Genomic DNA, 20,951 nt, shown 5'->3' with positions numbered 1-20,951 from the left:
CCAACTGATATGTGTCATCTGACTTGACATTTTCATGGTTCAGTGGTAATAGTGAAGTTTTTGTGTTTTGGTCTGTTTTTCTTATACTTTATGCATTAGGTCTACTGTATTTGGTGTAAGAAATGATTGTCATATGTTTATGTCACATGTATTATATACCAAAATAATATTTGGATTGCATTACTAAACAAAGGAGCCTTCTCAACATATATTGGGTTCCAAGTCATTTATTTTCATTATTTATGAAAAAACCACAAACCCTTTGGTAACAATAACATGAATAGGACGATATATTGTGACCGTTTTTATAAAGAGTACACAAAATTCACAAAAATCCTAACATTACACAATAACGTCACAGGACGATCCATTTTTGAAGCTTTAGAAATACTAATGATCCACTCAAAATCTTCAATCACAACCATTAAAGTTTATATAATCGTTTTGTTTTAAGCGCTCTAAATTTCATTAATTGTTCAAGTTAAATAGAAAATAGACGACAACTTCTAACAGTACTTTTGAAAAAAAAAATAGAAATCGTAGTAAAAATGTATTGTTTCATGCCAATAAGCGTCGACAAATTTCATGTTGTGTGTGGATTTTTTTAATGATTCGCATATATTTGTTGTCTTTGTTATTTCTTTTAAAAAAAATCTGGGTTTCGTTTTACCTTAGTGCACGCATTATAGACAAGTAAAGTATATATTTTCACAGGTTTTGAAGTTGACTTGAATTAGATTGGATTCACAATCATAGTGCATATTGTCATAAAACTATCGAGTATGAGAAATTAATATAAATAAACATACTGGAAATGGTCTTTAGAGCACATGTTTTGTATTCCAAGTACTAAATATTATGTTTTATGACCTCAATATTTGACCACCGTTCATGACCGTTGCAATGAAAGTAACACTTTATTTTTGTGATCGAGTACGAAGTGCTTTCTGGAATTACCTTTATCATAAACTCTCAAATCCAAAACTGTATTAATGTGTCAAAGGAGATACATGTATATGTAAAAGAAAAGCCAATCCCTGAAGTTCAAATTTGTCTGAGAAAATTGGGATCTTAGATTCTTAATAATTATCAAATTCATCAACGGAGAATTAAAGAAAGAACTTCCCCCTCTTTAAATGTACCTGGGATCTCGGTATTATTGTTATACTTTTTAACACTGAGTAAGCGTTTGTTTTAAAGAATTACTTTATGGTGTACCTTACCGACTTACATGTTTATATGACTTTGACATATCATTTTAGGGACAGGCGAGACATTTCAGCGTGTCCACTCTTGTACATCTATTGGCAAACTGTGTTGTAAAGACAAAAACGACAAACAAAATCTTATTGTTGATCAATGAATTTTAAAGCAGATCGGATTAAGATGAACTATGTCAGACGGACATGTAAAGCTTACAATGATTAAAAAACGAATTGTACAATCATATAAAGCAAACTATAATGAAACTGCAAAACATACATGCATATTGAAAGCAATATAGATAAAGGAATAATTGATGCCGAGAAAACAACATGGTCAGTCAGTACAGCGTTTATGTCACTTCATACAAAAGATCATTAACAGTGTGCATGGTTGTTACAGTACAAATTGTAATTCAGGAGGATCAAGAACGATGAATTATTCTACTAGAAGAAATTGGGACATTCAGATTTGTGCTATGATAACTCTGATGGTAACCCTGGATTGTACTACTGGATTACTGAAAAAGACACAACACATTGTAATTACAACATTTTGATTTACTTCATAATCAATTCATAAACGTGTTATCAAACCTTGTCCGAGAAAGAACCCATGTTCATTGAATTTCTTTCACATTTGTGTAGTTTTATAAAATTTCTTCCACACTTTTAATTAGTGTATATGAAAAATTAATCAATAGAAACTATATATATTGTTCGGGACTTTAACTTAAACAGGTTTTGGCAAATTTCGAGGAGTATCAGACGGACATTTAAACCAGAACCATATTCTGTTAATTTATCAGATACAAATTCATTCATTTATCTTACTGATGACAAAAACATGTTTAGTTTTCAATATTGTCTTAAATGGCAATTTTGTTGTGCTGAATAACATTTTGATTCGATAAAACATTGCTAGAACTTTTATTACCAAATTCTATCAGGTTCTAAGTTTTAGTTTTAAAGTTTTAGCTGCGACAAGACATTTTAGTCTAGTATATCACTGAAATTTGAATTAGAATTATATCTTTTTCAAAGTATGTGCTATTCTTACTGTAAAGCCACACTTTTTGACTTATATGATTCCGATTTCTACAGATGTTGATGTTTGAATACACGGATTCTGGAGCCTACTGAATTCAAAAGAGCCGTAACAAGTATATATAGAAAATTGGAATACAAAAAATAACATAAATCAAACAAATAATCCTAAAAAAAATTAAAGAGACCTAAAACCTGTGGCATTGCAATTCATTATTACGCTACCTATATCATAAAAAAACTAGGCCTGAAACCTGTGATCAGAGCATTGCAATTCATTATTCCGCTACTATATCATAAAAACTAGACCCCAAACCTGTAATCAGAGCATTGCAATTCATTATTCCACTACCTATATCATAAAAACAATACCTGAAACCTGTGATCAGAGCATTGAAATTACTTGTTCCGCTACCTGTGGTCAGAGCATTACAATTCATTATTCGGCTACCTATATCATAAAAACTAGACCTGAAACCTGTGGTCGGAACTTTGAAATTCATTATTCCGCTACCTATATCATAAAAACTAGACCTGAAACCTGTAGTCAGAGCTTTGAAATTCATTATCCGATACCTATGTCATAAAAACTAGACCCCAAACCTGTAATCAGAGCTATGAAATTCATTATTCCGCTTCCTTTATTTCCATTTAGTTGAGAACGTTATTGTTTTAACCTTCCAAATTAGCATGATGTGAAAATGATTATGTAAGGATCCATTAAAATCCAGCCAGGTACAACGAATGTATTGCTGGTATGACACCTACCATTGCAGTGTTCATTAGAGGTATTGAAGATTGTCTGAATGTATTAGTAAAATGAAGTCATTGGTAAGTTAGGATACTAAGTATAGTAGGGCGAACGGATATTTGGAGGATGTGTATACAGAAGAACATAAGTATTTCATACCATGATTTGCCATTGTGGGAGTACAATTACGAGATACAAAATCATATACGTATATATTCGCCATGTTATTTAAGTACAGTGGGTATAGACAACATAAAAAATATAAATGGAAAACAACGTACATCAGTTTAATAAGGTTGATGTTCTTGTTACTACACAGTATATAATCTCATCAGTTCTGTCTGCGTTAAAATTCTTTTAATATAATTATTACTTTGTTGCGTCTTATAAATGATCCTGAAGGATTTTTGAGGGACATATTTTGTCCATGTCAGGTAGTACGTGAAATTAATTTATATCTTTGATCGTCTGTTCAGAATGCTAACAAGGGTAAATTGGATAAGCCGTAACAAGATTAATGATTGCAGGCGAACAACCATAATTTGTTTGTATATTTTTTTCTCTCAAATTGTCATATTAGCGATGATTGATTTGGCACCTTAGGACATGTCGAAAGACATTAAGTTCGCAAACTAGGTTTCATTAAATAATGTATCAGTGACGTCATTTGCTAATTTTGATATACACAAAATTTCTTGGGTCGAAGATTTGGTCAAGAGTACTGCGTCGTTCTCATATTTGATTTACAACCATGTAAAACATTTATACAAATTATAAAAAGTTTAAAATAAACAATTTACAGAGCATGGGCTCGATAACATGAGGCTTCGTTTCGTGAGTATTTTAGTCTTGACGCCATCTAATTAAATATCGAGTTGACCTCCGAACACCTCCGATGGTCATATAAGCGATATCAACATAAATATAGATATATAGAGAAAGCGAACTCGTGCAGTTTGATTTTTTGGATCAAGTATAAATGATTGAACAGATGCATTAAATTCTGCATCATATATTGCCTTACATCTAGAAATTGACAATAAGGGTCGGTTGAAAACAAAACTTTACGACAAAAGAGATGATTTCAGCTTCCCAATTATGAACTTTCCATTTCTATGTAAAAACATCCCAACAGCGCCTGTATTAGGAGAATATATCTCCCAACTGATACGATATTCCCGGGCTTGTTTTTCCTATCAGGATTTCCTAATTCAAAGGTTGCTGCTAACAAGCAATTTAATAAACCAAGAGTTCCAAATGGTGAGTTGAAATTGTCCCTTCATAAATTTTAGGTACGCCATCACGAGTTGGTTCACCGTTATGGGATATTCGTTTCACAGATGATAGCGGAAATGTTTCGAATGTCAGAACTACAATCCCGTTCTCATTTTATGAATGTGACCTACCTAATCATACTTGTTACCGGGTTTACACGGACACGACGAGTGCCTCATGTGAAGAAGGATCTGCTTGCCCTTCCGGAGCACCTGAGATCACCCCAGTTTTGGCGGGGTTCGTGTTGCTTAGACTTTAGTTCTTTATGTTTTGTTGTGTCTATTTGTCTTTTTTCTTGTTTTAGTCATGGAGTTAGCAGTTTGTTTTCGATTTCTGAGTTTAAATGTCCCTCTGGTATCTGTCGCCCCTCTTTTACCAAAATACTACTGTTCTTGACCAAATATTTATAAACAGTCAAGATTCATTGTTAAAAGCTGTAAATAAAACTCTGGCTATATAGAATTATGCATTTATTTAAAGCCAGCATGGAAAATTAGATGGCATATCATACATGTATATTAACATTGTATAATGTATGTATTTTTCTTTTTTTCTAAGTTGTTTATCATTGTGCAATATATGTTTTGATTGCTACAGCACGTATATGGTTTGTGCAAATAAACTCGGTCAATTTAAATCAATCATATTATGCCATATGTGATTGATCAATTAAGTGTATCATTGTGATTAATCAGATTACCATAAAACAACATATATAAACGACCCATATTTTGCCAATACCTTTATCTGATTTGTGTACTGTATTGGGAGTTCAAACCTACGGAGCCCCTTAAGTGCCAAAGATGAAATGTATAATATTTGTGCGCGCGACTTTAAATATTGTGCGCACTTTAAGCTTGTGTGCACTTTTAAACTTGTGCGCACAACTTTTAAACGTAAGAGGCTCCGTACAAACCCTTTACATTGTATTCTAGCCTCTGAGAATAGAAGATTGTTTTGTTTCGCATTATTTGTTTTTTGCTTTGTGTAACGTGTTTACAACCGGGCGGGGACGTTTTATTATGTTTATCCTCGGGACTTGGGTTCGTCACCAGTTTCCTGGGATTTGAAGAGCAATTCAAAAATTATATTTTTAAAGTCAATAAAATGTTTACACTATCACTTCCAAATATGAAACAAATACTACATAAAACGATTTTTAACACCTATTAACTTAACCCGAACGCTGTAAATTGAAACAGTTCAGTCTGATACAAGTTTTAAACCGAATGTTTGAAACTAGGCTAAAACCAAAATGTATGAAACTGGCTGAAACTAAATGTATGAAACTGGACTGGAACCTAAATGTATGAAACTAGCTGAACCCAAATGTATGAAACTGGGCTGAACCTAAATGTATGAAACTATCTGAAACCTAAATGTATAAAACTGGACTGAAACCGAAAAGGTATGAGACTGAGCTAGAACCTTAATGTATGGAACCGGTCTGGAATCCATTAAAACGAATGTATGGAAATTATTTCAACTGGTGTAAACTTTCGGCGTATGAAACTTTATTTATATATATATGTATAAAACTTTTGGAATAACAGGGTTGCACTGAGATATGGTCTAACAGAAAACACTCACTGCAATAGTGAAGGATGTGGAACGCAAAACCTTAGTAGCCCTGTTTAGCCAACTTGTATGGAACCAAAACTTTTCTATCTATATCTTCTCAGCATTTCAAACTAGTCCAGGCGTCCCAGAAAAAAATAAAATAGCCTTGCCAGACGTCATATTTATTTGGACTAGTTTCAAAACTAAGGATTTTTTATCCAAGGAATAGATTATCTTTGCTTTATTTGGCACAACTTTATTTGGAATTGTGGGTCCTCAATGATCTTCATTTTGTACTTGTTTGGATGTATAACTATTTTGATCTGAGCGTCACTGATGAGTCTTATGTAGACGAAACGCGCGTCTGGCGTATTAAATTATAATCCTGGTACCTTTGATAACTATTCAAACACTCCACTTTGTTTGACTAATCCTGTTACTCGTCTTATAAACAATTAACTGTCCTACCTTTCTGTTTTACTTCTTACTACGTCTCCGGTACAAATGACAACTTAAACAACAAATGGAAGTTTTTAACGACCTTGAATGTCTACACAGCCCCTGCACGGTCGGTCAACTTAAAGAGAAATTCAACAAATTCAACATCATTAAATTGAAAGAGTTGGTATTTCTTTGTTTCATTAAAAAGAATGGCCAACAAAGATACAAGTATCTTGTCTTAGGAAGGGATAAATCTTACTTTGTAAAGGATCACTCTGATTCAAACAAAAAATTCTCCGAAACTGACATTATCAAGATGCTTGATTTCTTGATTGACAACATATTTGTTACGTTCGGAGGATGCTTTTCAACAGACTATCGGCATTCCAATGGGAACGAATTGTGCCCTCTTCTTGTCGACTTGTTTCTTTATTATTATGAGGCTGACTTCATACAGGAACTTCTAAGGAAGAAAGATAAGAAATAAGCAACATCCTTTAACTCTACTTTTCGCTATATAGATGATGTTTTTTCACTAAATAATTTAAAATTTGGTGATTACGTCGAATGCATCTATCCCATTGAACTAGAGATAAAAGGATACAACAGATACAGTTAAGTCGGCCTCATATCTTGACTTACATCTAGAAATTGACAATGAGGGTCGATTGAAAACAAAACTTTACGACAGAAGAGATGATTTCAGGTTTCCAATTGTGAACTTTCCATTTCTAAGCAGCAACATTCCAGCAGCACCTGTTTAGCCAACTTGTATGGAACCAAAACTTTTCTATCTATATCTTCTCAGCATTTCAAACTAGTCCAGGCGTCCCAGAAAAAAATAAAATAGCCTTGCCAGACGTCATATTTATTTGGACTAGTTTCAAAACTAAGGATTTTTTATCCAAGGAATAGATTATCTTTGCTTTATTTGGCACAACTTTTTTTGGAATTGTGGGTCCTCAATGATCTTCATTTTGTACTTGTTTGGATGTATAACTATTTTGATCTGAGCGTCACTGATGAGTCTTATGTAGACGAAACGCGCGTCTGGCGTATTAAATTATAATCCTGGTACCTTTGATAACTATTCAAACACTCCACTTTGTTTGACTAATCCTGCTACTCGTCTTATAAACAATTAACTGTCCTACCTTTCTGTTTTACTTCTTACTACGTCTCCGGTACAAATGACAACTTAAACAACAAATGGAAGTTTTTAACGACCTTGAATGTCTACACAGCCCCTGCACGGTCGGTCAACTTAAAGAGAAATTCAACAAATTCAACTTCAACAAATTGAAAGAGTTGGTATTTCTTTGTTTCATTAAAAAGAATGGCCAACAAAGATACAAGTATCTTGTCTTAGGAAGGGATAAATCTTACTTTGTAAAGGATCACTCTGATTCAAACAAAAAATTCTCCGAAACTGACATTATCAAGATGCTTGATTTCTTGATTGACAACATATTTGTAACGTTCGGAGGATGTTTTTCAACAGACTATCGGCATTCCAATGGGAATGAATTGTGCCCTCTTCTTGTCGACTTGTTTCTTTATTATTATGAGACTGACTTCATACAGGAACTTCTAAGGAAGAAAGATAAGAAGTAAGCAACATCCTTTAACTCTACTTTTCGCTATATAGATGATGTTTTTTCACTAAATAATTTAAAATTTGGTAATTACGTCGAATGCATCTATCCCATTGAACTAGAGATAAAAGGATACAACAGATACAGTTAAGTCGGCCTCATATCTTGACTTACATCTAGAAATTGACAATGAGGGTCGATTGAAAACAAAACTTTACGACAGAAGAGATGATTTCAGGTTTCCAATTGTGAACTTTCCATTTCTAAGCAGCAACATTCCAGCAGCACCTGCATACGGTGTATATATCTCCCAATTGATACGATATTCCTATCATGATTTTCTTGATAGAGGGTTGTTGCTCATAAGGCAGCTATTAAATCAAGAGTTCCAAATGGTGAAGTTGAAATCATCTCTTCGTAAATTTTACGGACGCCATCACGAGTTGGTTGACCGTTATGGAATAACCGTTTCACAAATGACATTGGATATGTTTCTTACGTCGTAACTACAATTCCTTCCCTTTCATAAATGTGACCTACCGAATTAGACTATTTACCGGATTTGTTATTTCATATATAAGCAACACGACGGGTGACACATGTGAATTGTTTCATATTTTTCATGTCGGAGCCTTTTATAGCCATACGGTATTATTTTTTTTACATTGTTGAAGACCGTCGTAAGGTTGCCTGTAATTGCTTACAACCACTCAGTGCATTTGTACTTTGGTGCATAGCAGTTGTCTCGTTGGCAATCATAATCATACATAGCTGCGGAACCGTAGCTCTTAGGTCCTTATGATATTTTTAGCATAAGGACCTAAGAGCTGCGGTTCCGCAGCTAAATCATACATGTACCACATCTCCTCATTTCCATACGTGCCTTAGCTTTACAATCTAAAGTAATAGATGTAATATGTGTAAAAAGTTAAAAAAAAAAAAAAAAAAAAAAGAATACATTCACAACACAATTCTCACTGCTTAGACTCGAAGATTCATAAATTTTATAGTTTTCAAGGCCCGAACATGTCACATTCCCAGGTGAATCAGATTTTCTGTATCTTCCTACAAAATGCAGAAATAAATTTGTTTCCAGTCCGTCTTGACCTGGCTTTTAGTCATCCAAATAGCATATCCGTTTTCAATGTTTTCTTTTTCCAGTATGTATTTGAGATTCATCTCTTTATTACAAGAAGTACGAAAAGCAGACTGAATTTACCAACAACTGTTTTGCGACAAAGAAAAACAGAATGATGACGGATGAACCTAATCCATTTGAAATAGGTACATTTTGGATTCCCCTTCTGTCTGTCTTTTGCATAATCAATCACAGGCACTTGTTTCTATCCATTGCTACTATCAACGTAAATTGTTTCTATCCATTGGAAGCCCTACTATCAACGTAAATTGTTTCTATCCATTGGAAGCCACGTTGATAGTAGGGCTTCCAATGGATAGAAACAGGTGCTCGTAAATATACGTTTATAGTAGGGCTTCCAACATGTCCAATGGATAGAAACAAGAGCCTGTGTTGCATATATTATATACATAGTAACAAGGAACATAAGCTGTTTTAAAAGAGCTCTATAACTGATTGATATTGTTGTGTAATATAGTATAATGGACGTGACATTACTATGTAGACAGTACGGTAGTTAGATATACCGCGTAGTCCGGTTCCCGGGATGATCCATTGATAACTTCCCAACTCAGGATAAGATCTCGGACAGTTACCAGGTAACGAGAGTTGGCGTTTTTGGCGGGATTGAGAACGCAAGTACTAAGAGAAACCAGAGCTATAGTAGAAGATATTCGGTGAGTTAGTACAATTAGGAGCATTGCATTGTATGACGAATATCAGTATTAAGTTATAATACTCGGAAATCACATCACTGGCGCTTGGCGAGCAGGGTTTCCTGCGGAAAAGAAGAATTTGGAGCGAGACACAGAAGTGAGTAGTCACGTGTAATTGCGGAGTTCGTATTGCTACATGTAGTATATTTATGAAGTGTTTGAACACGGATATACAATAAGCATAAAAACTTGCGTTAATTACAGTGTTTACAAATTGTTGTTGCATAATTGTTACACGTTTGATAAAATTGTCAACTTTGCCCGGAAAATGGCGAAATTAACCGGCAACAGATAAATTTAGCAATTTTCCGAAAAAATAGCCGTTTTTTGAGTGGATAGCCACATAGCACATACACATTGAATTTTTTTTTTCTGGTTCAGCAACCAGTGATTTAATTAAACTGTATTTGTGTTAATATAACATTATGGCAACATTAGCTTTTCAGCAGCAATGCATTAAAATCAACAGCTGTTCTTATGAAGAATTAAGGTTGTTGCCTGGTGTGGGAAATGTAATAGCTGACAAGATTATGTCTATGAGAGAGACACTTGGTAATATTCAGCCTGAGCATCTTATGGAAATACCAAGACTAAAAATTACTGAAGCATTGATAGATTTGATAGATTTTTCACCGGTTATTCAGCAACCTGAGTACACTTCGCAGCCACAATTCAGTTATGAGTTACAAGATTATGTTGACATGGGTGAGGTGAAAACAACTGCATTTCATTCCGGAAATGCTAAACAAGATGCAGAAACTCGTGACTTTTCAGATTCAGACATACCTTCTGATGAATATTTGCTTAAACCTGAGCATGAGGAAGTCAAGCGTGATTTATCACGTCCCAGTTCAGCAATGAGCAAAATTTTAGATTATACAATGCAGCATGGAGACCATCGGTACTCATCAAAAATCTCCAGACCAGATGAAAAGAAGTCGTTATTTCAAACTGAGTGTGACGATCAAGATGAAGTTCAAGATTTTGCTAGTGATAGACAATCTAAGCCAGAAAACATCCATAGAACAGATAAATTAGAGTACACGAAACCAAGTATCAGATTAAATGTAAAGGAAAATATAGACAGTCGTGATTATTCACGTCACCAAGCTACCCAGCATCAGAACCCACAGTTGGGATGGCAGCAAGGTCCAAATGAAAATATTGAAAACCGTGATTATTCACGTAACCATAATCCAAATCAGAAGACATCACAATTGGGATGGCAGCAAGGTCCCAATGAAAACATTGAAAAACGTGATTATTCACGAGACCATATTCCACATCAGCAGACATCACAGGTGGGAAGGCAGTAAGGACCCAATGAACACAAATCTAGAACAGAAAGGCCTGTTCCAGTCCCAAGACGTCAACAACGGTTAGAATCACATACACCATCAACTATAATTCCTCGTAGGATACCGTCACCTGAAATTCAACACAGAATACGTATACCTTCACCAGAAATCAGACGCAGAATACCTTTACCTGAAATTCAACGCAGAATACCTTCACCAGAAATTTTTAGGGAACCAGTATATTCCTTGAGAACACCAAACCCAGCATACTCCTCTACAATGAATATGTATACACCTAGACCATTTTTAAGTTATCATGATGAGTCACCACAATTAATGCCACCAGCTAAACCAAAATCAAAGAACTTAGAAATACCAAAAGGACTAAAGTATGATGGTTCATCAAGTTGGAAAACTTTTTACACAAAGTTTCAGAGGTATGCTGATCGTTTATCGTGGACTACCACGGAACGAAAAGACCAATTGTGTTGGTGTTTACATGGCAAAGCAGGTGATTACTATGCAAATTTAATCGACAGGGACCAGGGCGTGGATTATTTTGATGTTATTCACAAACTTGAGAAAAGGTTTAATTTTCAAGACTTGCCTGAGACGTTGCAAGTGCAGTTCATGAGTGCACGTCAAAATGCAAATGAGAAATTGGAAGATTGGGCAGATCGAGTTCTCTCGTTAGCCTGTAAAGCATTTAGAGATCTTCCCGACAATTATATGTACACACAAGCTATCTGGAAAATATGCCAGGGATGTTCAGATAAAGAAGCTGGTCAACATGGAGCCACAGCCAGACCAACATCTGTTGAAGCAGCAATCGATCAGATAAAATGGTTCCAACATAACCACACCGCTATATTTGGTAAACCAACAGGCAGACGTGACCCAACACCAAATCAGGATGAACCTAGTTATGATTATGATAGCGACCTAGCTGTTCACGCTATTGGTAAGACGGACACAAAGTCAGAATTGTCTAAACAAATGGAAACATTGCTAGAAAAGATGACTGCTATGGAAGCATTGCATAAACAGGAAATAGGCGACCTTAAACAGCAGTTTCAAAAACAACAGCAGGCAAAACAGTTCCCTGCACAGAATGAAGTCCAGCCAGCAGTCCAACCATTTAGCCAGCAAACCAACAAGCAAGGTAATCGCCAACAATGGCGTAACAGAGATAATAGGCAAGATAACCAGCGTCAATCACCAGTTAAAAGGCGCTGGGGACCCATACCGCCTGAGAAATTAGCAAATATGGCCTGCTATTTCTGTCATCAGTTTGGACACATACAACGAGACTGTCCTGAATTACAGTCGCCGACAGGAAATAGTCATCCAGATTCTTTAAACCAGAAAGAGTCGGGCTAGAGGGCGGAACCCTGACTCAGTCCAAACCTAACCGCCTAACATTGAACACTATTTCAAACGATATTAACAAGACACCTGTTTCAGGGACTACCGCGTTAAAAACATGTGACAATTCAACATCTACAGATACTTTGTCTAATTCACCATTGCACAAAACGCAGCCTGATAATGATTTACAGCAAGTAATTGACCTTCAGATGCAAGATCCTGTACATTTAGGAGGAACTATTTGCCAGTTAGGTTCAGCATCGATGCTTCGATTCACATTAAAAGTACAGGGACAGTCAGTAATTTCGGTAGTAGATACCGCAGCGGAAGTAACAATAATTTCCGACAAAGTTTTCGAATCTTTCATTAAGAAACCACCAATCAAAAGAAAAACGACAATGCAGGCAGCAGGGCGTGGTATGCATATAGATGCATATGTAGTGGGACCAGTCGAATTGAAAATTGGTGAAAGAACATATAGGACAGATATTTATGTTGCGCCTATTGATAATGACATGCTATTAGGACTTGATTTTCTAGTTAGAGCAAAAGTAATACTAGATTGCAGAAAATTGGTATTTTTCATCAATGGAGAAGCATTACCTATGATTCATGGAGATGTTGGACTGGTACCGCCTGTGAACGCCATAGCAAGAGTTGCTAAAATTACCGTTCCACATAGAACAGTCATACCTCCTAATTCAGTTGTACAATTAGATTCAGATTTGTCGGCAGAGTTAACAGACTTTATAATTGAACCTAATAAAGAGATAGATTTGTTAATTCCACGTGGTTATTACAACGCTAGTGTTTTGCCATGTGTCAGTTTACTGAATGTAACAAATAACAAGATAGTTTTACAAAAGGGAACTCTTTTAGGCGAAGCAATTGAAGCTGATGTAGTTGAAACGGGGCCAGCCCCGTCAGTAGCAACAACTGGAATAGCCAGAGATAACAACCCACTACCGGAACAGTTACAGAACATATTGGATAAATCCAGTACACTCACTAAAGACCAACAGTCCAAAGTTGCGAATTTACTTCATGAATTTGTTGATGTTTTCGCACTAGATGATTTTGACTTGGGAACATTTAGCCACATTGAACATGAGATTGATACAGGTGATGCGCGCCCTATCAAACAACGAATAAGACGAACACCCATGTGCTTTGCACACGAAGAAGAAAGCCATTTAAAGAAAATGTTAGATGCAGGTATAATAGAACCATCTATATCAGAATGGGCATCTGCGCCAGTACTTGTGCGCAAGCGCGATGGCAACGTGCGCTGGTGTATAGATTACAGGAAATTGAATTCTGTGACGAAAAAAGATGTCTACCCGCTTCCTCTGATAGATGAATGTTTGGACACTTTGGCAGAAAATGAATGGTTTTCAAAATTGGACGCAAATAGTGCGTATTATCAGGTAAAAGTGAAGGACTCAGACAAAGAAAAGACAGCCTTCATCACTAAATACGGATTATTCCACTTTGTCCGAATGAGTTTTGGCCTGTGCAATGCCCCAGGGACATATTCAAGAGTAATGAATCTCGTTCTCCGAGGCTTAACATGGAATGTTGTACTTGCCTTCCTAGACGATATCCTAGTAATGGGAAAGACATTTGAAGACCATTTACAGAATTTAAGATCAGTTTTTGAACGTTTCAGAGAGTATGGGCTGAAATTGAAACCCAGGAAATGTGATTTCTTTCAAAAGGAAATAGACTTTTTAGGCAGAACAATCAATAGAGATGGTATGGCTATTGGCAGTGAGTATGTTGAAGTTGTCAAGAAATGGAAAGTACCTACGACAACCAGAGAGGTTGAACAATTTCTAGGCTTTGCCAATTATCACAGAACTTTTATTAAAAATTTTGCGGATCTGTCCTACCCTTTGTATCAATTGACTGGTAAGAAACCGTACAAATGGGGAAATTCAGAGCAACAAGCTTTTGACAGACTTGTAAAGGTATTGACAACAACTCCTTTATTGGCATTACCCAACAATAAAGACCCGTTTATTTTGGACACAGATGCTTCCAATTTCGCAATTGGAGCAGAATTGATACAAGTCCAAGATGGTGTAGAGCGACCAGTTGCTTACGGAAGTTTTTCATTGACCCATGAGCAAAAGCGGTATTGTACGACAAGAAAAGAATTGCTTGCAGTAGTGAAATTCACCAGACATTACAGACATTACCTTTTAGGACGAGAGTTTATAGTCCGTACAGACCATAGCAGTTTAACCTGGTTGTTGCACTTTAAAGAGCCACAAGGACAACTAGCTCGATGGCTAGAGGAGCTAAGCCAGTATCACATGACGGTAAAACACAGGCCAGGCAAAAGACACCAAAATGCAGACGCATTATCACGTCTGCCAGATTTAGCCTGTCCACAGAATAGATTAGCAGCTGGAAAAGTGCTAAAACACAATCTACCCTGTGGAGCATGCGAGTACTGTACTCGTGCACACCAGAGTTGGCTTGGATTTCAAGAAGACGTAGATAATGTTATTCCTTTAGCTTCACATCAGGACTTAAAAAGTTTGGAAACTATAGGACCACACACAGTACTACCGAGTTCTTTGATTTCTGAAGACAATTTACTGAAACAGGACAATACGCAACATATACATGTAATTATAGAGGACAATGCTAGACCAGACAGTTCAATACCACAAGATGAGAACCAGAACGTGACTAGTCACGTGAAGGAGAATATAAGTACATCTCAGGTCCAGCAACAAGTATTTGACAGTACAAATCAAGACACAGTAAGCCAGAACCAAAATCTTTGTCACAGTTCAGTTGAAATAGTCACTACACCACTTGGTATGTCAGTTTACGCGACATATTTGGACCTCCCAAATGTAAATGCCATTACTGAGACAGGTATAGAAGCAAGTACTTATTCATCAGAACAATTACAGGACTATCAGTCTAAAGACCCAGACTTGGAGTTAATACTGGTATGGCTCAGGGACAAAACAGAACCATCAGAAGCTACAATATTCAGATACAGTCCAATAGCTAAGAAATATTGGATAAACAAAGATATGTTCTATTTAGATGATAATGGTATTTTGAGAAATTTGGACAAGAAAGACAGAACACCCAGACTTGTTGTACCAAGAGATCTTGTTGAACAAGTGATATCATTATGTCATGATATTCCGGCAGCAGGTCATCAAGGTATGAATAGGACCACATTGAGAATTAAGGCAAAATATCAATGGTATGGTATGACACAAAAAATAAGAGACTTTGTCAAAACATGTAGTACATGCAATTTACACAAGAAGCCGAACAGAAAGGCGAAATGTCCGCTTACCCAGTTTCATGCAGGTGCACCAATGGAGCGAGTCCACTTAGATTTTCTAGGACGACTGCCAGAGACGAAATTTGGGAATGCCCATGTACTAGTTATGGTTGACCAGTTTTCCAAATGGATGGAATGTATTCCGTTGCCAGCACAAACTGCAGAACATACGACAAGAGCTGCAGTGAACGAGTTTTTCTCTCGTTTTGGATACCCATTTCAGGTTTTTACAGACCAAGGACGCAATTTTGAAAGCAAGCTTTTCAAATCCATCTGTGAAATCTTGCAAATGCACAAAGCGAGAACTACTCCGTACAGACCATCATCAAACGGACAAGCAGAACGTTGCAACAGAACCTTAATGGACGCAGTCCGTTGCTTCGTGTCTAAACAACAAGACAATTGGGATGAACATTTGGCACAGTTGGCAGGAGCTGTTCGATCGTCAGTAAACAGGAGTACTGGTTTTACGCCAAACATGCTGATGCTTGGGAGAGAGGTTAACCAGCCTGTTGATTTATTGTACAGTGTTCCTGGTGCTAAAACAGATGAGTCACAAGATGAGTATGTGATGAGACTCCGAGATGCAATAACATCTGCACACGAAATAGCGCGCAATACGCTAAAAACTACCCAGAATACCATGAAACGTGATTATGATATACGTATTCTGGAAAGAGAATACCAAATAGGAGATTTAGTTTATGTTTTAGACACAGCAAAAATTAAAGGTAGAGCGAAGAAATTGGACCCACCTTGGAAAGGTCCAGGACTTGTATGTGAAAAATTATCTTCGTATGTTTACAAGATAAAACTACAAAAATCTGTACTGACAATAAATCATGACCGTTTAAAGCCATGTAAAGACAGAGAAGTACCCCCCTGGTTAAAACAGTGCCAGCACCGGTTACAGGACGGTGAAGATGTGACTAAGGCGACTAACCCAGACTTGTACTGTTTGTGCAGAAAACCAGATGATGGACTGTTTATGATACAGTGTGATTTTTGTCATGAGTGGTACCACGGAGCATGTGTAGATTTGACACCAGAGCTGGCGGACACTATGGTAAAATTTAGATGTCCACGGTGTCAGAACTCTGGCACCGCAAGGTAACTTTACATATTAAGACAATATACCAGTATTATGATGTATATATTTAGCATATGTTATAATTAGCTTTTATTGTGTTTTTCAGATTGTGTATTTAGGATTAATTATGAGTAATAAAAGGCCAAGTAAAGATGATGCAAACCATTGGCCTACACCTTCAGAGGCATATGAAGGAACACCATTGCCTTTCCCCCCGGGAGAACAGCGGGGAGATGAACGTGAACGTCACGCCCAAGAGGTAAAGAAAGAACCTGACGATGTTCTGGATTTACATGATATTAATTACATCGATTGGACTGACATTCAAGTCCAAGTTCCACGTCCTCAGGAGCCTACAGAAGAGAGTCATTCACCTATGGTCCAAGGGGAGGTGGAATGTGATTTGCCTACGGTCAGAGTGGTGGAAAAACGTGATTCGTCACGTGTGATCCTGACCAAAGAGAAACCAGATCTGGTTATCTGCACTGGAGAGTCAGGTAACAGATCAGTTAAGGTTCCAGAAGATAAGGGGACTCCGGTCCCAGAGGAAATTACTCCAAAGCAAAAGCAGAATGCTCAGCAGCCAGAGGTGAAACACTTTGAAGGCAACAAGCACTCCACTTGTCCTATACCAACATGTGGAGAATCTACAAAGAAACTGAAGCACCACTGTTGGGTGTACCATTTGCCGTATATTTTCAAGGACTTGCCACTGGACAAATTTGAGAAGGAGCCCAGTTTCCAGAAATTAAGGGGAGAAGCCATCCAAAAGTTGGCTTGGTGGATTGTTGGCCAACGGGCAACAGTGTATGACTTGGTACGATACGTAAATTCAAATAACATCCTGCCAAGAAACTGCACGATGATGCAGAGGTGCCAAGACCAGATGCGCAATGTTACAGCTGTGATGAACTGGTATCCACCAGCTGAGGATATTTACACCATGTACCCAGTTAATTCGCCAGCAGTATTGATGCAGTGGCGCATTTTGATAACGCTGCTAGCACAGTTGTCACCAGCAAGAAGGGCAGAGTTCCGAAGAATAGGGTGTGATTTCGTCCTACCCCCAATGGCACGACAACAGCCTCCAGTGAAGAGGAAGGCTGAGACAGCCGTAAAGGTGCCAGTGGCAAAGTCATATAAAAGCAGTCGTCCAACTGAGGGACGTATAAATCTAGCCAATCAATCGGGCAGGGCCCGTGAGAACAAACCACCAACTGTTTCAACGGTGGTGAAAACACTAACCAATTTACAAAATCAACTTGCATTGATTTTATTACTACCACTGGGTCGATGCCTCTGCTGGTGGACTATTAGTCCCCGAGGGTATCACCAGCCCAGTAGCCAGTACTTCGGTACTGGCATGAAAATACGGATTTTTTGTGTTATTAAAATTTGCTGTTAAACAATATTAAAAATTATTATAAATTAAGGAATGTATCTCCCTCATGCAAAGCTCTGATTCCTTTCACGAATTTGGCTATACTTTTTGGACCTTTTGGATTATAGCTCTTCATCTTTTATATAAGCTTTGGATTTCAAATATTTTGGCCACGAGCATCACTGAAGAGACATGTATTGTCGAAATGCGCATCTGGTGCAACAAAATTGGTACCGTTGATTTTATTACTACCACTGGGTCGATGCCTCTGCTGGTGGACTATTAGTCCCCGAGGGTATCACCAGCCCAGTAGCCAGTACTTCGGTACTGGCATGAAAATACGGATTTTTTGTGTTATTAAAATTTGCTGTTAAACAATATTAAAAATTATTATAAATTAAGGAATGTATCTCCCTCATGCAAAGCTCTGATTCCTTTCACGAATTTGGCTATACTTTTTGGACCTTTTGGATTATAGCTCTTCATCTTTTATATAAGCTTTGGATTTCAAATATTTTGGCCACGAGCATCACTGAAGAGACATGTATTGTCGAAATGCGCATCTGGTGCAACAAAATTGGTACCGTTGATTTTATTACTACCACTGGGTCGATGCCTCTGCTGGTGGACTATTAGTCCCCGAGGGTATCACCAGCCCAGTAGCCAGTACTTCGGTACTGGCATGAAAATACGGATTTTTTGTGTTATTAAAATTTGCTGTTAAACAATATTAAAAATTATTATAAATTAAGGAATGTATCTCCCTCATGCAAAGCTCTGATTCCTTTCACGAATTTGGCTATACTTTTTGGACCTTTTGGATTATAGCTCTTCATCTTTTATATAAGCTTTGGATTTCAAATATTTTGGCCACGAGCATCACTGAAGAGACATGTATTGTCGAAATGCGCATCTGGTGCAACAAAATTGGTACCGTTGATTTTATTGCAGGCAAACCCCTTGATGCAAGGGAAATACTGAATAGAAAGAGACAATCCCGGGATTCTTCCCGTCCTGTCGATACCAAAAATCGAAAAACAGAAAGTCATCCTGTTCCACAGGTATCAAATCCAGTCGTGGACAAAAATAACAACGTTAACAGAATACAGAAGGTCACCCTTGTATCAGAGGCCTTTGACAGCCATTTCCATTTGGACAGGGCAAGTATTTTGCTAACCGGTTCCCTGGAGATGTCTGTTGAACAATATCTCCAGGAAAAACTAATACCACAGCCAGATATTGCAGTAGAGGTGATTGGAGGAGTACTAGTATACTGCGATCCGGATACATATCCGCAAGTGTTACCAGACACCTCAAGATGGAAGATAGCCATAGGGCTGCATCCAAAAGCTGCACCCTATTTCAACAACGATCAGTTTATGGCAAGGCAAGAGGCATTGACTGACATGCGTGTATCCGCACTGGGGGAAATCGGGTTAGACAGGACCGTCAACCCAATTCACTGGATGTCCCAGGAGAAGATTCTTGATAAATTGTTAGGTTTGGCTAGACCAAACAAACCAGTGATTCTACATTTGCGTGGCCAGGCCACGGAGACAATGTCAGACGCTGTGTATACTAGAGCGTTGGAAATTGTGCAGAACAAGTGTGAGCCAGAGCAGAAAATTCATCTCCATTGTTTCCATGGGAGTGCGAGACAAGTGGAGACTTGGCGTCGCGCTTTTCCGAACACTTATTTCAGCTTTTCTTTAAAGGTCAAAAATTTCCATGAAGATCAGATAATGGCAGCCAGGAATGTCCCAAACCATCGTATTTTGATAGAGACTGATTCGCCATATTGCACTATCCCAGCTGACATACGGATTAATAATCCGCGTAGGATTGGACAAGTTGCGATGATTTTAGCAGGCATCAGGAGCCAACCTGTGGCCGAGATATTTGCCATCACAAGGGACAATGGAAAAAGCTTATATTGCTAAATAGTGGACTATTATGTATGTATTGGTGTAACAACCTGCAGGAGACAGGTTAAATCAGAAATGTATATATAGGATGTATAAAGCAGATTAATGTGGACTTGTGGATAACGAAAATCAGTTGTAAATTTTGATTGAAAATTACAGGGGCGTAGCTAGAAGAAAACGATGTGCAAGCAACTACCTCCGAGCGGAGAGAGGCGAAAAATTTTGGGACCCTTTAATGCAGAAAATTTTTTTTTTTTCGGTTTTCGGTCATAGGACGGTTTAAATAGGAGCTACATGTAGATAGGACTACATGTAGATAGGACTTATAAACAATTTATGAACGAAAACTATTCATACTTGAATCTTCTGAATAGAGTAAATCATGGTTAATACATAAACAACACATTTTTGAAGTTACAGAATTTACTCAACATTGACCAGAATCTGCTCTTCGGGTCTAAGCAGAAACGAACTTCTCTATTACTTTGTCAACATTCACACTGAAATCCCGATCAATATGCAGTAATGCTAGCGATGATAACCTGTCGTTGTTCATTGTTGATCGTATATTTGTTTTTAACAGACTTAATACACTGATAGATCTGCATGGTAGCACTCGCGAGATGTTATAAACCAGCGTACGTGTTCTCCATCGAGCGACCTCCCGATAGAAATTGTCCGCCAAATACATGCCAGGTAATTTTGTTGAGAATTATTCGTTGTTTATATTTCCTACAACATGAGGAAGCAGATACGACACAAAGATTAGGAGCTATTTTCTGATAATACAAGACACCCTCTACTATCCAATTCCATTATCATATGGTCTACGTGTGTGAACGCCA

General features: G+C 37.4%; 1 protein-coding gene across 1 annotated transcript; it reads left to right on the top strand.

Moving 5' to 3' along the window:
- Positions 1–9,518: 9,518 nt before the first annotated feature.
- Positions 9,519–20,174, top strand: LOC143070925 (uncharacterized). Its single transcript, XM_076245024.1, has 3 exons — positions 9,519–9,686; positions 16,907–17,389; positions 20,163–20,174. The coding sequence occupies exons 2-3, from the start codon at positions 16,928–16,930 to the stop codon at positions 20,172–20,174; spliced, it is 474 nt and encodes a 157-aa protein (XP_076101139.1). The 5' UTR covers positions 9,519–9,686; positions 16,907–16,927.
- The last annotated feature ends 777 nt before the right edge of the window (positions 20,175–20,951 follow it).

This window comes from Mytilus galloprovincialis, chromosome 4 (genome assembly GCF_965363235.1).
Source record: "Mytilus galloprovincialis chromosome 4, xbMytGall1.hap1.1, whole genome shotgun sequence".
In the NCBI taxonomy this organism is placed as follows: Eukaryota; Metazoa; Mollusca; class Bivalvia; order Mytilida; family Mytilidae; genus Mytilus; species Mytilus galloprovincialis.
This window is presented reverse-complemented; position numbering and strand designations above follow the sequence as displayed.

What these genes read in the sequence shown, in the direction of transcription:
- LOC143070925 (XM_076245024.1), top strand. Translation starts at nt 16,928, where the DNA reads ATGAGTAATAAAAGGCCAAGTAAAGATGATGCAAACCATTGGCCTACA.